The sequence below is a fragment of the Thamnophis sirtalis genome, unplaced genomic scaffold (genome assembly GCF_051295495.1).
Source record: "Thamnophis sirtalis isolate CommonGarterSnake01/CBP01778 unplaced genomic scaffold, rThaSir2_p1.2 scaffold_2, whole genome shotgun sequence".
NCBI classification, from domain to species: Eukaryota; Metazoa; Chordata; class Lepidosauria; order Squamata; family Natricidae; genus Thamnophis; species Thamnophis sirtalis.
In genome coordinates this window covers 80,300,267-80,327,164 of record NW_028261382.1, presented here as the reverse complement: position 1 = coordinate 80,327,164, position 26,898 = coordinate 80,300,267, and the positions used below count along the sequence as shown (strand labels likewise).

The 26,898-nt window shown below is 40.1% G+C and overlaps 1 protein-coding gene across 8 annotated transcripts in view; it reads left to right on the top strand.

Moving 5' to 3' along the window:
• Positions 1-26,898, top strand: part of EBF2 (EBF transcription factor 2) — a 270,819-nt gene that overhangs the window by 207,994 nt on the left and 35,927 nt on the right. For all 8 annotated transcript variants that reach the window (XR_015695560.1, XM_087706203.1, XM_087706198.1 and 5 more), the window contains exons 8-10: positions 6,886-7,003; positions 19,479-19,609; positions 21,744-21,870. Coding sequence is in view for 7 of the 8 variants with exons in the window: in XM_087706203.1 (XP_087562329.1) it covers positions 6,886-7,003; positions 19,479-19,609; positions 21,744-21,870 (376 nt within the window). In the remaining variant the exon portion in view is untranslated. The remainder of the gene's footprint in view (positions 1-6,885; positions 7,004-19,478; positions 19,610-21,743; positions 21,871-26,898) is intronic.

The following is a 26,898-nucleotide window of genomic DNA, read 5'->3' as shown; positions in this document are numbered from 1 at the left end:
GAGTTCAGTGAGCTCAAATTGCTGCAGCAACTCACATGAGAATGCCACTATTTCATGTGAGGATATCAGCATCTTCAAAAATGAAGCATTCTGTTGGGATTTCTAGATTTTAAAATCCCTTTTTTTAATTAATTCACTTTATTTAAGGTGGATATGGGGAGGGATGAAGATATTATTTTAGGCTGCCATGGATACCCTGATGTTTTCATCCACAATAAGGCTAAGCTCTGCTGGAAGGGATGCAGTCATTGAAAAGACATACCGATGATGGAGAAGAGGAGGTACTCCATTTGCTATGGAAGGTCGCAATGAAACATAAGAAAGACGTCTCCCAAAGATGCTTTTTGAAGAGGCAATTGTTTTGAAGACATTTCCCTTCTCATTTAAGAAGTTTCTTCAGAACTGAAGAAGACTCTTGGATAAGAAGCAAAATATCTTTAAAGAAAAACAAAAAAGTCCAATTGCCTCTTGAAAAAACACATTTGGGAGAACCATGACCTGGATGATTGAGAATCTCTAGACCTAAGAGAGAAGTCTGGGAAAGTTGAAAATGCCAAGAAAATAATTCATGTGAATGCATGGGCGTAATATGTTTTCAGTGACTTATTCTTGACTGCATTTATCAGAACTGATATCTAGGAAGCTAGAGAGAATATTGTAGTCAAGAAGCCCTCATCATGGCAATGCTTGTTATCAGTAAGCATCTTCTCTGTTAGCTTAAGTAACTAAGGTAACAAAACTACCCCAAGAGGCCTACATCTTTGGGGTTTCCAAGCCAATTGGCCTCAAAGGCCTTTATAGGAAACATAGACATGTCACACTTTATGATCCTGGATGGACCAGTGGTCTTGACGGAAAAGGCATTCAAAGTGTCTGATTTAAAAAAAGGGGGAAGGAGAAAGTATCTAAATGGTTAACAAGGTAATGGTAAGAAATATTGACCTTGATTTGTTTAGCTAAGATGTAAAGATTTCTGAAGGTCAAAGGTTTTCTTGTGTAGTGTTTTGGAGTCTAACTGTGGCTGACCCTCTAACATTAAGCTGCTGTGGCCTATAGTTTTGAAGAGTGGAGCTAACTGGGGGGGTGATGAGAAGGAGGGGGAGAACAGGAAATGGAATGAGGTGTTTCAGGAAGTTGTCAGGAGTTGACTGATTGATTCCAGATGGAAAGGGTCACCCTCCATGACCCAGGAAATACTCACTGGGGGAAAGCTGTTGGCTGGTGGAAGGGGAGGTCTTGGGAGCTGGAGACTATGGAAGAATGTCTGCTTCCTTTAAATACACACACACACACACACACACACACACACACACACACACACACCCCTAAGCACTTTCAATTATTCAATATATAATATATGTTCAGCAATGCTTTCTTTTCAGCAAATGATTCAGTAGGAATGTGCAGGGATTAAATAACCATTGCAATCCACAGTGTTAAGGCACCTCTAATTATGGTGAAAATGCATCATAGTGAAAGGAAATAAAAAACCAAGTCCTTTGCAAATGGAGCTGCCTTGCTAGATCAGGTCTAAGATTCTTCTACCATCCCATTTCCAAAATTTCCCAGCCAAAGGTATCTGGATTTCATGAATGAGATATGTTGTAGCCATAATTAGTGCGAAATTCCTTAACATCTAACACTCAGCAATCTATGGCCCTTAATGCAGAGGTGAGCAATTTGTGGTTCTTGGCCTAATATCAAAAGCATAGTTCAGGAACATTGTTCATTACTAGTAGCTGTCTTCTTTTGGCCAAAAACTTGGAAGCATTTTGCACAAAAACTAATCTCTATACTGGCAAAAAGCCAGTGATAAATGATGGCAAAGAGCCATCCTAGATGATCCATCATGGCATGGATTATCACCATGCAGATCTCAAGAAGGTTCTTCCTCCACCACTCTTGAGACACGGAGTAGGGAATGCTAATCAGATCTTAAAAGAATGAGCAGCCTGTTTGAGAAGGCCATTGCCAAAGTATCTGGAGACTACATTCTTCAGAATTTAAGTGTCATCATCAATATTTTGAACTGTGTCCAGCAGCAGACTAATAACCAGAACATCCCTTAAACAACAGATACTGAATAGCTGTAATGGAATAAGCACCTGCTGCAGCAGAGGAGATGTAGGAGATGACCAGGTTGGTCCAATGCATCCTAAGTGTCAAGTTCATGCACCACCAAAAGAGACCTAAGTCCAGCTCCCCTTAAAGTCTGTTGACTCTTATCTGGCACCCATTAGCTTTGACCATTAGTAGATCAGATTCTCAAGTATAGGTTGCATGGAGTACACTTTTACCCTGATTCCTGATTTCCTGCACCTGCCAGGAGAGGGAGTATTTTGCTGGACCTTCAGAAAGAGGTCCAGAGCCTTCCCAGAAAAAGATCCAGATTAAGAGACTGGGGCAGTCCAGAACTGGATGATGGAGGGGGGAAGCAGTTGAGGGCAGAAGTGGGCTTCAAAAATTTCAGCAATGGATTCTCTGCCTGGTTGCTGGTTGGGTATGGCCATGGTGGGTGTGGCCTAGTTGGCCTCCTGCACTAGGGGGGGGTGCATTTTCACCTTCCCCAGGCTCCGGAGGCTTTCCTCAATTCTCTGGAAGGGTGAAAACTGTCTCCCCCAGGCTCCAGAGGTCCTCCAGAGGCCAGAAACTAGCCTGTTTCCAGGCTTCCAGAATTTTCAGGAGGCCCATTTTCCCCCCTGAAAGAGCCTCTGCGTGGCCCTGCACTTACCTCACATAAAAACATACCATGTGGACACTCCTGGGAGGGGCAGGGCAGGACCAGCCAGGGATGGTATTTGGAGGTTTTCTGTACTGGCCATAATGTTAGATATGGGTTCTCCTGAACCTGGGCGAATCCATAGCAGCCCACTCCTGGTTGAGGGTAACTGGACCTTAGAACCTCTCAGGATATATCTAGTAGGTTAGAAAGTTGTGACTTTCGTTTGGCAAGAGTCTGTCCATTAGGTAACACCAAATAAAGGAGTGAATTTTATTGGATCTTACTGCCTCTCACTGGGTTTGAACCTTATTCCTGCCTACATCATAGTCACCATGTGTGAGTTGGGCAGCTATAATAAATAGTTTAATAAATAAATATTTATAGTGCTACGTTCTGGATTAAATGTGACTTCCAGACTGGGGAAGGAAATCCTTCCTTAATATAACCCGAAGAATTAGGACATCTACTAAACCTATCTTCCATACTGGAAATTAAATTCTACCTAAGATAAGATATGAAATATGCCTCCCATTATATCTTCCTTGATGCCAAATCATTGAGATTTCTGAATTCCCTCCTCCTCTGCTTCTTATGAATTAAACTTTGCAGTGTACACATTTTTAATCTGGATGTAAAATATATTAACATGTTACGTGATTGGCTATTTATCTCAATCCCTATGGAAGTTTAGAAGGCAGTGTTTTGCCTGTTGGCGGTTAGATTTGTGTCTGTTATATGAAGGTGCAACAACCCACTCTTCAGTTTACATTTGGTTACAATTTAAAATCCTCTCGTAAATATTTCAGACACTGGAATAATTCAGCCTTATTCCCTGGTTGCCGTAGTGTGGCCTGGGCTGGCCAGCAAGAGATTAAAATTTATTTCCATTGTTTAAGGGAAAATAATGAACTGCATCTGCTGGAGCTCTCACGTATCATGGGGGAACTGTTCACTTTGGAACAAGGTCCCAACTCCACCTAGACTGTCAAATGACGAAACCTTTTTGGCACACAAAAGCAACACGTTTTGGGGCAGGAATGCAAAGGCACCCTTAATGTAAAGTATGACAAGTGCCTTTTGGAATGAATTAAACTCCTATTGAGGAGAGAGAGAGAGCAGGAAAGAGTATGCATTTGTTCAGTCAGCACAAAAATGGTCTAGAAAGGAAAAGCTGTTTTCCTGCCCTCATCTCTTCTCCCTCCAAAGAAAAGGAGGAGAAAGGAAAGGAAATAATTTATCAGCTGTTGAAGACTCTTTTACAATGGGATATCTAGGATTAAGGCAATCTTCCTTGCACCTTGTGAAGTTCTTATTCTTTTATCTCTGTCATTCGCTCCTAGACTCCAGTCCTACTTTTTCCTCCCTCTGTTGTCACAAACATGAACTAAAGCTCACAACTATAATGTGCAAGTTGTTTCCCTGAATCTGAGGATGTTTCCAATATTTTCTTTATCCATCCAGCTTTCTGGTTTTTGCAGTTTTGTCTTGCCTGCTCTTAACTTGGAAATTGAGTTTTTGTTTTATTTCTAGGATATTCATATGTTGTCAAAGCAGGCTACAAGTTTTATTTATTTATATTTCATATTTTCTTAACCACCCGTCTTCTTTCCTTTACAAGTGTTGACTCCCTCATGCCTCTTTTTGTCTCTTTAATATTCTATGATGGGTTACACACAAGATGCTTCAATTAGACACCTAGAAACAACCAGTGTTTCTGAATGAGAGGATATTCAGGTCAGATTAAGGGGAGATGAATGATGGAAGACAGAGATTAAAAGGAAGCAATTAGCCTGTGGAACTCACTACAGGAAGATATAATGATGGGCACCAGCTTGGACACTTCCTTCCTTCCTTCCTTCCTTCCTTCCTTCCTTCCTTCCTTCCTTCCTTCCTTCCTTCCTTCCTTCCTTCCCTCCCTCCCTCCCTCCCTCCCTCCCTCCTTCCTTCCTTCCTTCCTTCCTTCCTTCCTCACAGCCTCCCACTTTCTAGCCATGATATTATTATTATTATTTTGTATGCAGGACACTTTTGTGGAAATATTTTTTTTCCTGCATATTTCCCAGTATGGCAGTTTATCTCCCCCCACCTTCCTAGCAAATTCATGCAAGCTCAGGATCCACTTTTTTTTTATCAACCAAATTTTGGTCCATTTTATTGCAACAGGAAATGACGAACTAGCTTGTCACCAGAGTTTGACATCATGAACCGAAAGAGAATGGCTCACCCAAAGTTAGCCAGTCCACTAAGGTGGGACTAGAAGTGTGGAGAAACACACAGTCACATCACCAATGCTAAAATCATCTTCATCTTTCAGATTTTTAAAAGAAGCAATCCTTTGTCTCAAACACAAAAAAATATTGATTATTTTATTCAAAGCACTTTATTTAGTGTGATTAGAAAAGAGCACAAGAATAAGAAAACAAATCACTCAATCAAACACAAAGGAAGGATAAAACTTTGGGCAAGAAAACCATTGACATACTTTCTTCAGTCATTCCACCAGGTGTCAGCAAAATAAGAGAATAAAATCAGGGACAAATGTCTATGGAGATTCTTCCAGGTTGTTCCAAAAGGTGCTTTTTCAAAAGGCAATGGGACTTTGTTTTCCCTTGAAAACGTTTCGCTTCTCATCCAAGAGAGCCGAAGAAGCTTCCTGGAGGAGAAGCAAAAGGCTTTCAAGGAAAAAACAAAGTCCCATTGCCTTTTGAAAAAGCACCTTTGGGAAATCAGGGACAGTTCCTGCTCTGTTGAGAAGCAAATTCATCAAACCCTGCCTTCCCCCTTAACTTGCAATTTTAAACCTGCTCCATCAGACAGCAGGAGTGGGAAAGACAGGAAATGTAACTACCGTGTTAGCCCAGCAGTGAGATCGGTGCCTTGGCTTCTTCCTGTCTTTGAGCGGTTTATATTCTGTCTTTAACAGAAGAATGTTATGATCAGATCCACAAACCATTACAGCTTTATAACACAAGGGCTGTTTTCCTTTTGGCCGTCTCCATTCTTCTTCCTTTGAATGGCATTGTTTTTAGAAGCCAGTTAGGGAAGCAACTTTGAATAAAGAAATGACCATATTCATCTAAGGAGGATGAGGATGAGGAGAAAGCAAGCAAAGAAGAATGGATGGTTTTGTTCAATCCTTAAAGATAGTGGTGGCGGCAGAAATATATCATTGGGAAGGACAGTTCCAAAATTCCATAAGTTTCATCTTAGACAAGACAAGACATAGATAATGCATGGTAACGTTCAATAAATTTGCTCCAGGAAGACTCATTTGAATTACTGGAGACTAGAGAAGGGTGACCATTTATTTAATTCAGTCAACATTTTATCACCATTTTATCTGAACATTTGGGATAAAATGATTGGTATGTACCTTAGATGCACATGAGACCTCATGCATTTGTTATGTTTGCATACCATCTTTCCACCAGGAGCTCATAGTGACAGATAGAGAAATCCTTTTTCTTATTTTTCCCCATAAACACCAACTCTGCTCTTGAAGGCTGAGGGTGATTTGAATACGAGTATGCCTGATACTATTTGAGACTGTTTTTACCACTGCCTCACTTTCTACCTATTCACAGCTTTTCAAAAGAAAGTCAGAGACATTGTCTGATAAGAAACGTAGGAACAGCTACTACAGTCTGTTGCATCAAAACATGACAATGTCATTAATGTCCTTAGGATGTGATTTTAATACGGGCTTAGTTGTTTTAGATGAAGATTCAGTTTGAATATTTGGTTTATAAATCAACTCATCTCTTTGTACTAAAACTGGTCTGGCATATTGAATTAAATCAGGTCTGTTTCAAATGGATTTGGTGATGAAGTTGGACTTTTACAGACCTTATTTTTAACTGACGAACTAGATCAAATCACATTTATTTGGTTGTTTGAATGGACAATCCACACTGAATCAATTCAGCTGTCAAAATCAAACTGTTGATTCATTTCATCTTGAGCAAGTACATATTGCTGCTACTATGGCAATCAAGATAGAAAAGCTATTTTTCATCCCATTTAATAGGTTAATCCCTATAAGGACTGGATTTACTTTTACAAAACAAAACAGTGTGACTTAAACTTGGCTGGGTAATGAAACATGGATCATGGAGAGGTAATTTATCTGCCTTTCTCTTTTTTGCTTTTTTCTTTATATCCAGGTTGTGTTATCAACAACAGTGAATGTTGATGGGCATGTCCTGGCAGTATCAGACAATATGTTTGTTCACAACAACTCAAAACATGGGCGAAGAGCAAGGAGACTTGATCCTTCAGAAGGTAAGTTTACTTTACTGATCTTCAGGATGATGGTGGAAGAAGTCATCCAAGATAGGCTATCTTCAAAAGAATGCAAAATAATATGTCTGGTGGCATGAGTTTTAACCACAAACACACATCCCAATGTTTTTACACACCTGGATTCCTCCAGGATAAAGTTTTTCCAAAAGTCTTCCAAAACCTGATGCCAAGTTGTAATTTTTATGAAGAGGTAGGAAGGAAAAATTGTTTACAAATATAACTAGAAAATAATCAGTTTAATTGTGATTAATTTGAATACATTTTTAAGATCAGTAAAATCAAATTGAATTGAGTTTCTCTCCTGCCCTTGTGGACTCTTTTTGGCTAGTCACTTGCCAAGTCCTCCCAAATGCCAAAATAGGACAAGTTGCACATTTCTATATTTGTTTTTCGCACATCCTAAGTTGTTCCAAGGATGTCCTTTGAACGGGCATTTGAATACATTTCTTTCCTTCTTTCTTATCAAAAGTGCCTTATTAGTCCTCCTGGTCATGAGAGCAATGGGCATACATTCAAACAAATGTTCTTAGTGGACACTATTTTTATGTTTGACTGGAATGCATGACATTTTAGGGACATAAAGAATAGTGTAGAAATATTGATTGGTGGACATATTTGTATGTCAACTTCAGATCTACAGTGGTACCTCAGTACTCATCATTGATTGGTTCTGGGAGGTGCGATGAGTTTCAAAAATGAGCATCAAACACATTTTTCCCATAAGGAGTAATGTTGTGAGTCACAAGGCAACTGACACAGACTTCTAGCTTGTACATCCACTACCAAACAATCGATAAGTTCTATGAGGTTCAAAGCAGTTGAGTACCAACTTGTGTACCACTGTATATCCAACACTAGGTTTTCGCTAGAACTACCCTTTGAAAAGCTTGATTTTCCTGAAATCTATCTTTAAGGATTCCCAAGTTATAGGGTCCATCATTTTATTGATAAAGGAAATGTGTAGCTGCAATCTCTAGAAGGCATCATCAAGCCTATGTGTGCAATATACCAAATGTCCAAGGCAGTTTGAGTCATGCCAAAAACTTTACCCCATCAGGAAATTCTCTCAATTTATAGCATCTTGTTTTCTAATTTGAAAGTGATGGTTCTGGTTAAGTACATATCAGAAAACTACAGCCTTGTCAAGGGGTGGCTAAGACAAAGATATAGATGGGCTTTCTGTCTGGAAATGTGGAAAGTTATGGAAATATCATCTTGGGAAGGATACCATGGCTCAGCATAAATCAAATGAAGTTCATCATTTTTGCAACAAACTTTTAAATGTCTGAAGATGACTTCCAAATTTCTTTTTAATCATCCCTCATTTCAGGCTTTTCTAATCAGAACTGACCCTTTACTATACTTGTTATCTTCTGGACATACTGTATAGTATTATTATGACTAGTTATCATTGTTTATCATTAAACCTTTCTAATTCTTAATTTTTTAATCTTTCATGATTCTTTGTTCATATTCAACCATCATACTAACTTGAACTTCATTTTGTCACATAGGAGGGCCAGTTCAGTAGTCAGAGGGCCACAACATCAAAGCTTTTTCATATAGTAGTATAACAGTTTCTGCAAATTAAAAAAAATATACCCGGAAAAAATACCTTATGTAAACAAAAATAGTTATTGCAAATCATAATTATTTCCCCCACCATTTTATTTTGGCCAATTATCTACTTTTTAATAAAGTAGAAAACACTGGTATAATTTATTTGATATCAGTGCCTACTCTCATGGACCTCTGAGTCATTTTTGGCAGCCCACAACCATATTTAGGAAAGTTGAAGTTTTGTGTCTCTTGAACAGAAATAAAGAAATAAATGGCTCTGTGCTTGTAAAGGACTGGGTGGATGACCTTGGGGAATGAAGGAAAGAGAAGCTGCCTAGGAAACAACCGGAGAAGAGAGGCAGGAGCCCCCAGTGGCTTAGAAGTCAGAGAAAGAAACTTAGGAAGAGATCCACCCTAGTGTATAAAGCAGTTAAAAGTGGCAGCAGGAAGTATGCACTTTCAGGCTTCCGAGATTTTGTTAATGCCATGGTTGGTAAAAACCAACATGGCTTTTCTAATAAATTGGAGTTTTGAGAAGTCTCTAGCCTCAAACTCTTATTTTATTAAGGATGCTATTTGGAACCCTTATAGCCTCATAATCAAGTAGAATGAATTCATCTTGTCAGGCTCCCTACCTTGTTTACTTGAGAAGACTGACAATGCTTGAACAGGACAAGCCAAAGGCAGGCACTCAAAACCAATCCCAAGGATGACAGCTGACTCAGTTCCTATTCTTTACCACTTGCTTGGTCTCCAGTCCAGGACCTAGTCCTCATCATGTGGGACCAGGAGTGTAGACCCTTCCATATGGACGGATTCCTTCTTTACCTATATTGCATTCTATGCCTAGCAAGATTGGCAAACTGCAGCTATACGTTTCTGCCATATGCTTCATCATTGGAGGTTTTAAAGGAGAGACTGGACAGCCACTTGTCTGAAATGGTATAGGGTCTCCTGTTGAGCAGGGGGTTGAACTAGAAGACCTCCAAGGTCCCTTCCAGCTCTATTCTGATTGATTGATTGAGTGACCCAGTTTCTATTGTTCTAAACTCAGTCCGAGCAGACATCCTCCTTTCTCTCCCTCTTTCTCTCTGTCAATCATGTTTGGTCTCATGATCTCACATCTTATATGTTTGGAAATGGGCCACAGGGCTTCCTTTAGAGCAGGGATCCCCAACCCCCAGGTTGCAATCCAGTACCAACCGTGAAGTGCATGTTAATCTGAGCTTCTTTGCTCTTTCCTGAGCCCTGCGACAAACCAAAGGAAAATTACTTGGAGAGTTGGTTGCATTCCATAGGCCAGACCATGGATTTGTTAAACAAGCCATAGCAGCCTACTTTACATGTGATGCTAAACTATAAACCATGATTTAGAAACCTATCTAAATTCACACATCCTTAATAAAACATGATGTCTTGAATAGACTATGTTTATGGTTGGTGTGAGGTCCTAAATTATGATTTGCAAATTGAAATGACTGGCTTCCACACTGTATTAAGCCCAAATCCATCTGCACTGTGGCTTAGAGAAACAAGCTCAGTGTTTGTACCATGGGTGAAATGCTACCGGTTCAGACTGGTTCACCCTAACCGGTAGTAAAACAAAAATGCTACTGGTTCATCCAAACCAGTATTTTCAACAATCAGTTGTAAAGTGTGATTTATATTAGCTAGAAAGAAGGATTCCCTGCTTTCTAGCTAATCTAAATTCTGTGGCACAGTGGATTCCCCCCTTGTGGTTTGCTTACCTTTGTAAGCGCACTTGGTATCAGGCTCTGCCCACCTACCCGGATGTCATCACATCCGTTTTTGACACTATGCATATATGCGGAAGGTCCTGTGCATATGCAGAGGTGGCATGTGTGTGCTCACATTGCTACTGAACTGGTAGCAAAGGTAAGTTGATTTCATCCCTGGTTTGTATGTCCCCTTGTATCACCACCATAATTGTACCAATCAAGACAGGCAAATGTTTGTGGTCATACGATACGAATGGAGAGGGCAGGGGGAAAAAATTCTGCTGTTGTAGAGAGAGGTTTTCTTTTGTTGTTAAAAGTATGTGAGCTCTATTTGAGCTTGTTTCTCACTACTTAAATGTCACCACGTCAACGTGAAATTGAAGTTAGAGGTGACCTGGAAGCCCCCAGGTTTGCCACTTGCTCTGACCTATCAGAAAAGTCAGTTCTTGTCTAAAATCAGCATGATTTCCTCTCGTGTAAACTAAGGAAGATGAGCAAAACAAGGCAAGTATAGCACAATACTGTACTGTGTGTCTTTGTAATCTGGAATGGGACAATTTATCCATTATACCAGGACTTTGTACAAATAATGAAAATCACAGCATTGTGAAAATAAGGAAAATCACCGCATTAATATCTGAATCCAGTTTTTGTGTCTGTGATATTGGACAATGTTAGAATTGGAATTATTTATTTTTCAGCGCTCAGCATATGTACAGTGAAGGCAGAAAATCCCTAACCCAATAAATCATATTTAAAAAACACCCAGTCCTATTACACCAGTGTGAACATGTTCCACATTGCGCTGGCTCTGCATGTCCATCGTACTATGTAGTTATGATATTACTTCCCATTCAGGTCTCTGACAACCCACGGATAGAAACCGTTCTTCAGCTGTCTGTGCGGCTGGCTATCCTTCTAATATCTCCTTCCCGATGGAAGAGGGTAAAGAAGTGCCATCCAGGGTGTGAATCATCCCTGGAAAGGACTGGAATAAGGTGGTATCTCTATCCAATCAAACAAAATCGCAACCTTTCTGCAGACTACTGCTACAGTAGTTCAATTCTGGGCATTGGAGGGTCAAGGAAATAAAATTGCATCCCTGACCCAGTTCCCCAGTGACAAGTTCATAATTGCCCAGTAGTGGTGGAGATGTCTTCACAAGTGACCCAGTTCTTTCTCTCCTTTCACTTTGCAATCTTCTTTTGCATTTAATTGTGCACTTCGGCAGAAAGAATTTGGCTCATTGGCCGTGGCTAACTCCATCTGCTGGACTGTTATCTTACTCACTTAAGGGAGATATTTCTTGCAGATCAAGTCAATAGCCTCTGAATTTGCAGCAGCCATTGTGCCAAAAAAAAAAGCTCAGGTTGCCCCTGACTTTTCTCCTCTTCCTCACCCGCTCTTTTTTTTACTCCTTGAATTTGGAGGTGCCAAGAGGTGACATGCTACATATACTCTGCTAGGGAACGTCAGGCGTTCAGCTCAGCTGGGCTGGAGTTGATCTTTGAGCAAATCAAGCCACATTGACATCTTAGTTAAACAGAAATGGGACCCGTGCAAGATGTGTATGAAAAAGTGTCAGCCACTCGCTTAAACAAACGGCGCGAAACATAACAATGCGCAGAAGGGAAACTGACACTAATTGATTTTCGTTTGTTTGGCTAAGCGAGGCATCGTCCATCGTCTGCAGGCTGTATTTTCAGGCAATTACAAATCGTTGGATCTGCTAAGCTTCAAATTGGATAATCGCCTCCACTCTCTCCAAGCCCCATTCTGGCACCAGCTTTTTTTTCCTCCTTTTTTTTCTTTTTTCTTAAAAAAAAAAAAAAAAAGCCCAGAGAAGCCCCTTTTGGGCTATTCCCTGTAGCGAGTGAAAGTGAGAAGGCTTTGTGACGTTACTGGAAGAGACAAGTTGGTCTATTATTTCATTAGTCTTGTTTTGTTGCATTTCCCCCTCCACCCCTCCTGTTAAAATGTGCCCTGCCTCAACCTAGAGCAGAATTAATGAACTGGAAGAAAAATGATTGAATCAGTGAAGAATTCAGAGCAGTGTTAATTCTCCCCCAGCGGGCAGTGAAATGGTAGAAGAATACTCCCAAGCTTCTAAGCCTACGAAACCTTCCACTTTTTCCTTGACTGATTGAATGTGATTGACTGGCTGTTCAAAGGAGCCTTATAGTTTTGGAACTCTGCCAAACCTCCCTGCCACCTTTGACCTTGTCAACATTGGGAATCGAGTGATGGATTGACTTTGGTTATGGACTGGAAAAACCATATTGGGATCTTGATGGGATGTATAGTCCAGAGGCCTTGAATGGATGGGAAGGGAGGGGGGGGCAAGGTGGGGGTTTTACCCTATCTTATAAAAACCAGGCGTGCTTAGCGTGAGTTAAATTGGGATGAAATGGGAGGATTTTCACTATATTCAAGCCATCAGTAAAACTCTTGTTTTCAACACTTAGCATGGGAAGAAAAATAAATATTTCTGCTTAATCAAAACAATTTGAGCAGCAATCAGATTATGACAAATAAATTTGCGGTCTACTCAAAGAGACAGACAATACCATTTTTTTTAATCATGAGGAAGAGCATGCTAAGAAAAAAAGGAGAGAAAAGGAGAACGAAGAAAACACAAAAATATGTATTTTTCTCAAGAGAAAAAGTGCAAAGAAGAGCAACCAGGATGATTAGGGGACTGGAGACTAAAACATATGAAGAACAGTTACAGGAACTGGGCATGGCTGGTCTAGTGAAGAGAAGGACCAGGGGAGACATGATAGCAATGGGGCTGCCACAGAGAGGAGGGGATCAAGCTATTTTCCAAAGCACCTGAAGGCCAGGCAGGGAATAATGAATGGAAACTGAACAAGGAGAGATTCAACGTAGAAATAAGGAGAAATTTTCTGACAGTGAGAACAATTAACCAATGGAACAGCCTTCAGATGTTGTGGGAGCTTCATCACTGGAGGCTTTCAAGAAGCGATTGGATTGCCATTTGTCAGAAATGGTGTAAGGTCTCCTGCTTGGGCAGGGGTTGGACTAAATGATTTACAAGGTCCCTTCCAATTCTGTTAATCTAATCTAATCTACTTTTCCAAACCACTCTTCTTCTGCATCTGTTTTTCTTAGCAGACTAGGATTTAAATGCTTCATGTGACAACTGAGTAGGTGGAATTGGTTTCACTTTGCATAACTGAGCCTGTTTGGGGTTAACTTCTTCCTTTGGGGATTAGCTAACTGGGTCATTTAATCACAACATATTAAGTCCCTAATTGTCCCAGATAAGCATGTTGTGAAAAGAGGTCTACAGCAAAGATGGATATAGGCCTCATCCATTGCCATTCTCTAGCAGATAATAATTAAACTCTGCTGCTTGCAATTCCCTCAAGGCTTGTAGCCACTGAGAGAAAGATCCTGCATGATTTTTTTCTAACTTGGTGACTATCATTGCCTCTCACGCAGCAAATTCCACAGTTTATCTATACTGTATATTGTTTAAAGAAGCATCTGTGTTGAATTTCTCTGCGTTTACTGTACACGGATGACTCCCAGTTGTTATACCATGGGAGACAAAAAAAAAGTTTCTAGGCACTTCTTTCCTCACCATGATTGACTTTCATGCAAACTTCTGTTGGTCTCTTCGATTTAACAGAATGTGACGCTATTAACAGCAGAGGCAGAAGAAACTATTTTTGGTGTTTGGGGTGATGACAGTGGTGACATTTTTTTTTACTATTGGTTCGCTAAGCATGGCGTGGTGATGTGGCTTGGTGGGTGTGGTGTGGCATGGTATGGTGTGGATGGTGGGCATGGCAGGGAAAGGTTACTGCAAAATCCCCATCCCCTCCTCATCCCACCAACTTGCTTTTCAGCTCCTTTCTCCTGTGCAGGGCAACAAAAGAAGACCTAGCCGATCAGCTAGGACTCGGGAGGCAGAGAATAGAAGGGGGCGGGGCCAGCCAGAATTGATATTTGCCAGTTCTCCAAACTACTCAAAATTTCCACTACCGGTTCACCAGAATGGTTGACTAGTGACTCTAGCCCATGGTACAGAATTTTAGAAAGAATTATGAGCCAAGGCTCATAATTTATTTCCTGGATTATTTACTGATTTTATGTGTTCCAAGCATGAATATTTTATTCATTTCATTTTATTAAAAGTATTTATTGTTTTCAGTCTGGTGGGATTCTCAAAGTGATATATAGGGTTGGCTTTTTAAAATTAAAAATCAAGCCAAATCTAAATATGAAGGTAAAAGTAAACTATCCTTTAAAAAAAATCTGCTTTTTGGGAAAGTATGGAAGTCTGAGCAGTGTGTGGTTTAAGCTGTCATTCTGAATATTAGGATGTAATTTTTTTGCTGAAGAAAACACGATGTATCAGAAATGACCTCTGTTTTCCTGAATCTCAACCTATTTCTGAAATTTTCCTTTTCAAGCTACGTTTTTAAAAAATTCCTGCTCTTTTAATAGCCTTCTCTCTTTTTGGAATTTTTATTTTTTCCATTGAGGGAAGCATTTATGATCAATGATTTATTCCATGATGTTTCCATATCATCCACTTTGGGAGGACCTGCCCCATGTTTTTGAAACGAGCAAGCAACTAAAAAGAAGAATTTGCTGTAAAAGCTTTATATGGAATTGGCAAGTACCGCAACCACAATTCGCTTCCCTGGTGGAGTCCTTTATTTTTGCTGATCGCTACTTTAATCCAGTTTAAGATTCAGTGATGCGTCTAATCAAGTACTGACTGATACGAGTGGTAGCCACTCTCCAGAGACACAGATGGAATTCTCACTCTGGCTACCCAAAACCCTTGGGGATTTCTGTAGAGGATACATGTGATCTACCATTGAGTGCATTCATATTTCATTGCAACTGTTTCTCCGATTTGTTTCCTTCTTTCCTTCAGGCAGGGTCTAGTTTTGGCTTAGTCCAAACCAAGTCAGTTTCCTAGCTTATAGAGCCAAGGTGGTGCAGTGGTTAGGGTGCAGTACTGCAGGCTATTTCAGCTGACTGTTATCTGCAGTTCAGCGGTTCTAATCTCACCGGCTCAAGGTTGACTCAGCCTTCCATCCTTCCGAGGTGGGTGAAATGAGGACCCAGACTGTGGGGGCAATATGCTGACTCTGTAAACCACTTAGAGAGAGCTGAAAGCCCTATGAAGCGGTATATAAGTCTAATTGCTATTGCTATTGCTATAGCCAGTGGTAGGATTCAAATAATTTAACAACAGGTTCGCCCGTCATGAGAGGTGTGGCCCAACCTGACCCTGAAAAAACGGCTATTAAATTGCATCCCTTCCCCTTCAAAGTGGATCCTGGGCATTGCAATGGAGAAATGGGAAGCCGAGCGGCCGGCACGAGGGAAGGAGAAAGAGCAGGGAGAAGAAAGAGGGAAGCGGCCTTCTCCTTCCCTTGTGCTGGCTGCTCTGTTGCCCATTTCTCCATTGCAGCACAGCGCCCACGATCCACTTTGATATGTGTATGTTGTGTGTGTGTGTTTGTGCGTGTGTTTCTGTGTATGTGTGTGTGTAATTTAACAACTAGTTTGCTCAAACCAGTGCAAACTGGCTGAATCCCACTACTGGTTGTAGCTCACTAACCTTTGCAACGCAATTGGTCTGTGAAAAACTTTTACTAAAAAAAGCTAGCGTGTGCCGTCTGGGAAGAGCTGTTCAGGTAGTCCTCGACTTACAACCATTTATTTAGGAACTGGATGGAACTTCAGTCATTCAATGTTCCAATGAAAAAAAAAGATATGACAACTGTTGCAGTGTCCCCATGAGTATGTGGTCCAAATTCAGACACTTGGTCACTGGCACCTAGTTATGATAGTTACACTGCCCCAAAATCATGTGGTCACCTTTTGCAAATTTATGACATGCAAAGTCAATGGGAAAGCAAGATTCATTTAACCACTAGGTTAAACCTAGCCACTGTAGTGATTTACTTAACAACTGTGGCCAGAAAGGTCATAAAATGGGGCCAAACTCATTAACAAATGTCCTGCTTAGCAATTGTAATTTTGGTCTCAATTGTGGTCATAAACTGAGGATTATCTGTATGGCTTTTGGGAAGCTATGAGCCATACTTGGCAATGGGTGGCTGCACTTCAAAACATCATGGGTAGAACAGAACGAAAAGCAAACATTGCATAATACACTTAATCATTTCTCTACACGAGCATTAAGTAGATTACAACTTGGTAGCAACTTTTAAGGGTCTCTGGAGCCATTATGGGGAAGGATTTCAGGAGCAACATGACGCCCTGAGGCTCTGGTTTGTTCACCTCTAACCTAAGCTAGGAGGCTGAGAATGCAAGGCAATTTACAGTTGCCAGGATTGAAGTAACATTAAAAATGCTTTACTGGCTGTACTTTACACTTTCAAATAATTCAAATGATTTACAAATCATTCAATGCCTTCGTCCCAGTAAAATTTGATAAGACAACACTTATGCAAGAAAGAGCGCAGTGGTGGCGCAGTGGTTAGGATGCAGTACTGCAAGTTACTTCTGCTGACTGTCGGCTGTCAGCAGTTTGGCAGTTCAATTCTCACTGGCTCAACTCAGGGTTGACTCATTCTTCCATCTTTCCAAGGTTAGTAAAATGAGAACGAGATTGTTGGGGGCAATAGGCTGGCCTTGTAAATCTTTTACAGAGGGCTATAAAGCACTGTGAAGCGGTATACAAATATATAAGTCTAAGTGCCGTGGTGGCACAGTGGTTAGAGTGCAGTACTTCAGGCTACTTCTGCTGATTGCCAGCTGCCTGCAATTTGGCAGTTCAAATCCCACCAGGCTCAAGGTAAACTCAGCCTTCCATCTTTCCAAGGTGGGTAAAATGAGGACCCAGATTGTTGCGGGCAATATACTGATTCTGTAAACCATTGAGAGAGAGCTGTAAAGCACTGTGAAGCAGTATATAAGTCTAATTGCTAAGTGACTAGGTGGCTCAGTGGCTAAGACACTGAGCTTGTCGATCAGAAAGCTTGGCAGTTTGGTGGTTCGAATCCCTAGTACAGGTCTTCGTGAGCAGGGGGTTGGACTAGATGACCTCCAAGGCCTCTTACAACTCTGTTACTGTTTGCTATGCTATTGCTAAGTGCTATTGCTATTATGCAGAACAGGTGCCATGTAATGATTCAGGCACAGAATTTAGACTGGTGAGTCTACCATCTAGTTCCTAGTTGCAGGGAATTTAATGCAAGACTTTGGGTACCCCCACTCTCTCTTCCCTCCCTCCCTCCTTCCCTCTCTCTCCCCCCATCTCATCATCATCATTGTTGCCTTCACCCTCACTTGCTTCATAGTGATTTCATTGCGGGCCAAATTCCATGAATCCTTCCCATGTACCTCACCTCAAGCTCTCACAGGAATTAAATGCAGGAAATCATAACCATCATTTATCATCCCAATTTACCTGACTTCTTTCTCCCTGGCTACATAGAACACTAATTTGTTTCTTTGTGGTTTAATATGTTATGTGAACCCAGTCATTTGTGGTCCTTTCAGTAAATACGATGGAGGAAATCTTCCTTTCTCTTTGTGTGTTAAGCCAACATCTTAATTCCAGTGAGGCAGCAAAACGCATACTGTGAATCTTTAGTATTTCCCCAAACTTCAGTTCCCAGACTGGAGAAGAAAGGCAGGAGGTGGAGAACCATAGAAACCGAATGAAAATTCTCATGTAAATTGTCCTAAATGCTTGACAGCCTAGAAGATGAACAATCACTGAAAGGCAAAAGAATTTTCCAAAATTATCCAGAAACAAGAGAGTATGGGGTGAAAAAGGTCTTTTCAGCATCTGTTTTAGGCACTCATTTCGACCTTTCTCTCTGCCTTTGGCCAACAAACTTGAACGAGCTCATTTTTGACCGATCTTCTTGGCTGAGATCTTCCAGGAAGAGAAAGCTCAGCAGTCTCTTCAGGGGCCCAGGACAAACTGAGTGTGCAATACAGACAACCACTAATAAGGATGAAAATGACTCTAAATGGTTGAAATGGGTCGCCATATAGTGCACGATTTTGGCATCCTTACCTAAAGTTTTGTGAATTGCAATTCATGACTATAGGAAGCTCATGAGACTGGGTGATCTCATAAGTTGTGTGTGTGTGTGTGTGTGTGTGTGTGTGTGTGTGTTTAATAATTTGTAACTTTTAAAATGATTTTTATTTATACATTTTTTTCTTCTTTAAAATACATAGGTGCTTAATAAGCAGTGTATTGCCTGGATCAATTTGTTTATTGTTGTTGTTAGTTGCGAACTTGTATCCGACCCATTGTGACCCCATGGACAACATTCCTCCAGGCCTTCCTGTCCTCTCCCATCCTCTGGAGTCCATTTAAGCTCATGCCTACTGCTTCAGTGACTCCATCCGGCCACCTCATTCTCTGTCGTCCCTTTCTTCTTTTGCCATCGTTCCCAGCATGAGGCTCTTCTCCAGTGAGTCCTTCCTTCTCCTTAGGTGGCCAAAGTATTTGAGTTTCATCTTCAGGATCTGGCCTTCTAAAGAGCAGTCAGGGTATATCTCCTCTAGGATTGACCGGTTTGATCACCTTGCAGTCCAAGGGACTCAAAATTTGTTTATACATAGTATTAATAAACTAGTAATAAAAGTAGTAATTTTAATATCCATAATTAAAATACCACAATATAGTTTTATAGTATTTTTTTTACTTCATTTACTTATGTATTTCAGCAATCTTTCATCCTCTAATTTCTACCTCTTTTGTCCAACTATTGATAAAACATATCCCATGTTAAAAATATTCTGTTTCTTCCTTATCTTTTATTATTGGTGTCAGTCTCTGCATCTCCACACAGTTTAGTATTTTTCTAATTATATTTTCATCTGTGAGTATATCTTCATTTTTCCAGCATTGGGCAAATACAATTCTTGCTGCTGTCAATACATGTATTATTAAATATGTATATTTAATAATTTGTAACTTAATTTTATGTTTCCAGAGTTCCTGAGAGAGGTAACATTGTGCCATGTGCTACATTGCTGTTATGTAGGGGTGGGGGAGAAATAGCTGAGAAATTGGGAGCCATCAAGCCATCAAAAGAAGTCTCCATAGGAGCTTCATCCAAAAGCTAACTCTATTCCCCCTTCTTTTTCTTTTTCCTTGTAACTTTTCTCTTTAGCCACTCCGTGCATCAAAGCTATTAGTCCAAGTGAAGGCTGGACCACTGGTGGAGCCATGGTGATCATTATAGGGGACAACTTTTTTGATGGGCTTCAAGTCGTATTTGGGACCATGCTTGTGTGGAGTGAGGTAGGCACACTTGCTTCTTAGTTGCATTTCCCCCCCCACCCGCCACCCCAGATTGTTCTTGAACAATCAAGGTATTTTGAAATTGCCCTTGTCACTTCTCAGAGAATAAAAGGCAAATGGTAACATCAACAGAGAACAAAGTTTCATAATGTTCCCCATTGCTCTCTTTCTGCTTTAATTCGAGTCCAGTCTGCGTATGTTATGTAAGTACAAATGACCATATTTTCTTTCATTCAGATTACTTACCATCTTCCAAACAACAATGAAAAACAATGCAGATGTGATCATAGATAGCAGGCATATCCATGTGAATGGGTCCCTGCTTGCTCACACATATACACACTCTGTCTTTTACATATAGGCCTGCACTCTGTGCATGGGTAAAGCATACTTGACAAAACCAGAGGTTATAGTCAAAGGAATAATTCACAAAGTGTCAGAATTCAAGGCAAATAAATAAATAAATAAATAAATAAATACAGTAAGATATCCATTTCTGATGTACTATATAAAATCCAAAAGAAAAATCTTAGGGAATTCCAAATTATGTTAATTCCACTTAATAGAACAAGTAGTTGAGAATCCCAGAATGGTGAAAAAGTATTTAAGAAGTATTTCTAATCTGGAGCTTCAGATTGTCCTCCTCTCTGTGTATGTTCACATATATACACTCACACACTATTCTTTATTCTTATTTATTTAAAGTTTCAATACCTATCTTTTGGGGTATTAAAAGCACTGATCACTAGCATTGATGATGTTACCTAGTTTGGGTAATGAAATGTCTGCAAGAAAACAAGGAAGCTCAAAGAGCACCAAGGAGCCCTCGTGCCAACCCTGAGCTACAAATATTCTCCTTTATTAGTACCAAAGGTGGAATACTACCGGTTCACATTGGTTTACTCAAACCGGTAGCAGAAATCACGGTTGGCCCTGCCCACCCGCCCCGTTTCTACGGCATCCCATTTAGGCCATTTTTTCACCAAAAGGGCATGTGCAGAAGGCTGTGTGCATGCATGGAGGTGGCGCGTGCACTCATTTTTGCAAACAAGTAGGGAAGGTAAGTGAATGCCACCCCCGATTATACCTATCTTTCTATTCCAATGGAACACTCACTTATATCTTTATCTAAGAAACAGGCAAAAACAAGAAAAGATAGGCACTCCTTCACCCCAAATTCAACAGATAAAACAAAAGCAATTGCAAAGGAGATGTTCCTTAACAGATATTCTTAAGAGGAGTCAGAAAGGAGTGTATTCTATAGGTTGATGGAAACACAGGGGACTTGTGGGGACTCATACTTTCTAAGAAACTGGCTTCTAAAAGTGAGAAGGGCTTTTCTTGATTTTAATGCCTGGACAGGTTCATAATGAATGAATTAATCTTTTGAAATAATTAGAATCTGGACCATTTAAGAGCTTCAAATGTTAAATACCTTAAATTATGCTGGGAGAATTCTTAGCACCAGTGTAGCCAATGCAGTTCAGTGTTATATGATATACTAGCATCACCTACTAGTTCACAGCATAGCTTTGGGTCAATATTATTTCCAGAGACTCTTACATTGTACAAAAACCACAATATAAGAACAAATCAGGATATATGCAAAGCCCGAATAACCATTTCTAAGTCCTTCACAGTTAATTAGGTAAAGATGTTCTCATGTCAAGATTGGTTTCTATTGATGAGACAGACAGAATCATGCTATTTTTCTAGACAATGTTTTGGAAATGGTTCATCATTGACCCTTCCTTCCTTCCTTCCTTCCTTCCTTCCTTCCTTCCTTCCTTCCTTCCTTCCTTTCTTTCTTTCTTTCTTCCTTTCCTTCCTTCCTTCCTTCCTTCCTTCCTTCCTTCCTTCTCCTTGAATTTTATTTGTTTATTTTCCCATCTGGGAATTTTCTGGTATTTTCGATACTAGCAAAACTTTTTCCTGTTTAATTTTTGACCCAAGACACTTATCTGGAGCTGACCCAAATAACTCAGCACTTTTTCAAATACTGGGAAAGTTCCCTTCTATTGAATGTTGACCTACAGTTTCATCAACAGGCACACAACTGAGAATGGGTGCTCCTTTTCTGGCAGAATGACAATTGTTATAACTGTCTCAACATGTTGTCTCTTTTTATTCTCAGCTAATCACCCCACATGCCATCCGTGTCCAAACACCTCCTCGTCACATCCCTGGTGTGGTTGAAGTAACATTATCGTACAAATCCAAACAATTTTGCAAAGGAGCTCCTGGTAGATTTATTTATACAGGTACGTGAAAATATCATAAGTCGAGACTGGGGAAGGACTTCATTTATTTCTCTCTCTTGAATTACTAAGGGTTAAAACTGTGGTTTCATTTCAAGAATTAATAGAAGAGGATTCAGATAATGTCTGAACAAGTTTATAGTTTTTGTGAATGTGACGACCTTGTTGAAAAACTATGTGTTTTCAAGTTAGATCTCTTCTCAGTATCAGGTTCTGGAAACAAAAATCATGAGGATATTTCTGCCTTGTTTTTGAGCTTTCCTTTAGTTAGCCCTAAAGAAGTAGCCTTAATTAAAAGGCCTTGAAAATTCTCAAAAGTTTTCTAACTTTATAAAAACAGAACAGAAAATTCTTTTCCTGAGAATTTCTGTTGAAATTCAGTAGATGGTTTTTTTTAAAACTTACTTTGTTTATTTGTTTCTGTTTTTTTCTGTTAGAGACGGTGGTGATAGTTGGGACACACTATGGGTGGGTTATTTCCTACAACATATGCTGCACAGTCTCCCTGATTGCTTACACTAGTGGTGGAAGGACAGGGGAATACACTTCCCTTGGGATCTCTGAGCTTTAATAGAAATCAGGAAAGCCAACAAAACCAAAAAAAGAAAAAAGAAATAGATGAATGGTTGTGAAAGAAAAGACCGGCTCCTTGCCCTGATTCTGAGATCCCATTTACTAAAGTCATGTCTTCTTCCAGTCTGTCCTCTATACTGGGGCATATTGAAACCAGATCAAAGTGATCTGGCAGGAGAAGGGTGTATTTCCCCATGGAGAGTTGAAGTTGAAAACTTTTTATGTTACACTAAGGAAAAAGAGCTTTGGTGATTCACTGAAAGACTGTGTCCCCACTGTACAGTTGCTGGGTTCCATGTCCCCATGTCTATTTCGGCTTTGCTATCAGGGAATGCAGAACCCTCACTTTTGGGTGGGTGTAGAGGGATGAACCCCCAGCTCCTGCCAACCTAGTTTGTTTGAAAGCATGCAAATGTAAGTAGATAAATAGGTACCACCTTAGTGAGAAAGTAGCAGTGTTTTATGCACCTTGGCAAATAGTCATGCTGGCCACATGACCACAGAGGCATCTTTGGACAATGCTGTCCCCCAGTGCTGAACACACACACACACTCACATACACACCAGACTTGGCAGGGGAAATTTTTTTATGTGTTGTTGGTTTTTTAGAAGGATGAACAGAGAAATATCAGCCTTATGGAAAATCAAAAGTGGATTCTCCCATGTGCCCAATATTCCTGCTGATAAGCAGAAATGAGACTTTATTTTTCCCATTGAAAAAATTAACAGACATTCGTGAATGCCAAATCCAACCTAAAGTCATTCCACCAAGAATCTTGATCCCTAATTGTCTGTGTGGTCATAATAAAAAATCTTGAACCAGCCAGTGAAGTTGTTGGAAGACTGTTTTGATGTGTGTGTGTGTAAAGAGTGCTGGTTGCTTTAGTTCTTTACCAGGTGCAACTTTCAGACCGAAAGTAAGTGTAGTCCTTCATAATGCTCACTATGGTCCTTAATGCAGATGTTTACCAGAGCTGAAAACCAGGCAAGAATGAAAAACAGGACAGTGGGCTGTGGTTGTTTTTCACTCCACCGCTGCTGTTTGGCCATACAGAGAGGAATGAAGGCAAGGAAATTGGTAGAAGATTCTTTGTTAGGTTCACCCAAGGAGAGGGGTGGGGGAGTTGTTTTGCTGTTATCTGCTAGAAGATGCTTCACAAAATTAGCAAGGGTAAAATCAAGCAATTTCTCAGTCTCTCCGTCTAAGTAGATCATGACAAGCAAAGTGATAAACACAACTATTAAATACAGCTGCACCTGGTGTAACCAATTCCCCCAGCTCTTTCTGGCTGGTAGCAAAATGCTTTCAAGAAAGACACAGAACAATAAAAGAACTTCCAAGCTGCACAATTAACCCACTGTTGTTTTTCTCCCGTGTTCCTTCTATCAGCGGTGATCAGAACCTATTATGACGACAGTAGCATTTTTTTTTTTAAAACAAGCTATAGATTACATTATTAACAATGATGGCATGCTTTAAAAGAGGAAACTACTCATTATTCTGTTTTGGTTTTGGTTTTTGGTTTTTGTTTTGCCTGAAGCAGGAGAGTGTTTTTCTCTATAACCCAAGCCTGTCTTATCTTGGAAAACATGCCACACATTTCCTGCGAAATTGCCAGAGGAATATTAAATTGGCAGGGCGGGTAATGCCATATTTACTAGTGCGGACGAAAGTCCTCCCATCTCAAAGGGAAAAGAAAATAGAAGGAAAAATAAACCATAAATACTAGGAAAGTATCCTTGCGACGTGCCCAGCTTTTCCATCTTGTTAACTTAAAATTGTTATTCCAAGTGAAATCCATCCTAGGGATTCCTCCCTCTCTAAATGGGCATGAGATTTGTGTGTGTGTGTGTGTGTGTGTGTGTTGTGTGTGTGTGAAACCACACTCCAGAAAAGGGCATGGATAGGACAAAACAAAAATTAATTAATAACCACTGGTTCAAATTAATTACCTATAAAATAAAGTAACCATTATAAAATTAATTCATTGCCTGTAAAATAAGAGCCCCATACATAAATAAAATTAATTCATTGCTTGTAAAAGAAAAACTCAATTAAAAAAATCAATTTATCTGCACATAACCAGCCTTGCTCATACCAACTACTCTCGTTCATAGGAACTAACGAGTACACATGTAAACACACATTCCTCTTTTTCCATTCATCACTAAGAGTGGTGGTGGTGGTGGTGGGGAAGAATGGCTGAATAGGAGATGAGGGTAAGGAATGGTACTAGTGGTAAAGGAAGAGAAATGGGAGAAAAAAATGGATGGAGGAGAAAAGATATATATGAACAAGGAAAGACCGAAAGCAAACAGAAACTCTGGTTACAAAAGGGTTAAGTTTACCAGGCAATCAGCCTTTCCCAAATGATGGCTAGCTTTCAATGTCGTCCGCATTTTTCAATATTTTTCAGCTGTTTACAATTCCGAACTTCGCTTATTTTCAACAGGGTTTTCTGTCCATCTTAGCAAGATGACTCTTATGCCCATGCAAATCCAGTATTTAAATTTTTAAAATATCTTTTTAAATTTAATGTATTTAGATTTATAATTTCTTTGTACGTTTGAGCATTACAGGTCATAATGCTCAAATGTACATGGGCTCCAATGATTCTTAATCTCTTTGACTTGTATATTTTTATCATGTGGCAGTTGCCTGACGTTTCTTTAATTAGGGCAAGACAGGACAAATATCTGCTGAAATATAACATGACATGCAATCATATAGTTTTTCCTTGAGGACCAACCATTCAAATATGGCCATGATAGATGCAACCTTCAAATTGATATTATTATATGTATGACCGTATCCCTCCTTTTTTTTCGTTGTTTGCTTTTTTTTGTGCAGAGTTTTACTGGTGCAGTGCACACAGCACATCACACATACACAAATCTTGATAGAACTGTATTTAAAATCAAGTCAAGACTGCCTTTGTGTTTTATCCTTGTACAGAAAGATGCACCCAGATAAAATATCATATGTATGGTGGTGCAGTGGTTAGAGTGTGGTACTGCCGGCTACTTCTGCTGATTGCCGGCTGACTGCAATTTGGCAGTTCAAATCTCACCAGGCTCAAGGTTGACTCAGCCTCCCATCCTTCCGACGTGGATAAAATGAGGACCCAGATTGTTGGGGGCAGTTCTGTTAACCACTTAGAGAGGGCTGTAAAGCACTGTGAAGCAGTATATAAGTCTAAGTGCTAATGCTAAGTGCTATTGCTATGTATATTGCATCAACAGTTCTTGAAGCAATCCTCACACTTGCTAGCCAGGGTCCCATTATTGTGCTTTTACGCATTGATCATGTGTTATAAGTAAGTAAGATAGATGAACGGAAGGCACTAAATTCTAACAAACTACAGATGTAGGCTATTCTGTTCCTTTTGTGTAAGGTGGGAAAAGTGGAATAAGAGAGCACTCCTAACATGTCGCTTTCCTTTAGAAGCAAAGTTGGGTCATTCCAAACTAAAATATAAAGGTATCCCTAGTAGAATCCGGCTATTGCTAAATACATGCTCAGTTCTTGTTTACTTCTGAGCAAATCCAGGTGAATAGAAATGCAAATATTCAGTTTCTCATCTCTTAGTGTACATTTTGTTTCTGTCGTATTTGGGGCTATTGTTCCTGACCAGGGATAGAGATCGGCTAAAGTTTTGGATGCATGCTTTAATCTGATCAGTGTCCGAACTCTGGGAAGCTGATAGCAATCTCTGGGTTGAGACAAGGCTCCAGTCAGCAGCACCCAAGGGAGTTTGCCACAAAGGCTTTCTTGTGCTGTTCCTATTAGCAAGCAGATGTAGATGGCAAGGCAGGGATCTCAGGAGTTCATGATTCAGCTGCTGAAGATCTGAGGAGGGTCCTTCAATATTTAATACCAAATCCAATATTCATTTCATGTTCCAACTGATTAGGCATTAGCGGAACAGGAACAGCAGCGAGACAGCTTGTTTGAAGAAAGACCCATAAACTGTTTTTTTTTTTTAAAAAGACAACTATAAAAATTAAAGATAAATTCCAAGGGTACATCTAAATGTCAACGGGGGAGCTGTTATCTGTATGCATATGTTCTGTGTGATGGGTACTTGTAATAGGTTATGGCAAAGGATGCCACGCTAGCATTGCTCTAGTTAAAGATCTGCTAGCAATTTCTTTCAGGGGAGCCTCTATCAGGGTTGTGTGGATGACAGTCATGAGACTGATCAGGGTGCCAAGCCAAGCATCTTTCCTCCTGGCCCGGTAGGGTGGGGAGAAACCCCTCCGTGGCTTAATTAGTTAGACAGCTCTTTGTGGAGTTTTGAAATCTGAAATGACAAGACTGAATCGTGAAAGTATCTCCCTGCTGATTTTGTTTTGGGGAAAATCAGGGATTTAACATTGGTTTCAGATGGAACAAACTAAAATCTGTCCATATATTACACACTTCTCTGCATCAGTATGTAAAATCTTGCTTGCCAT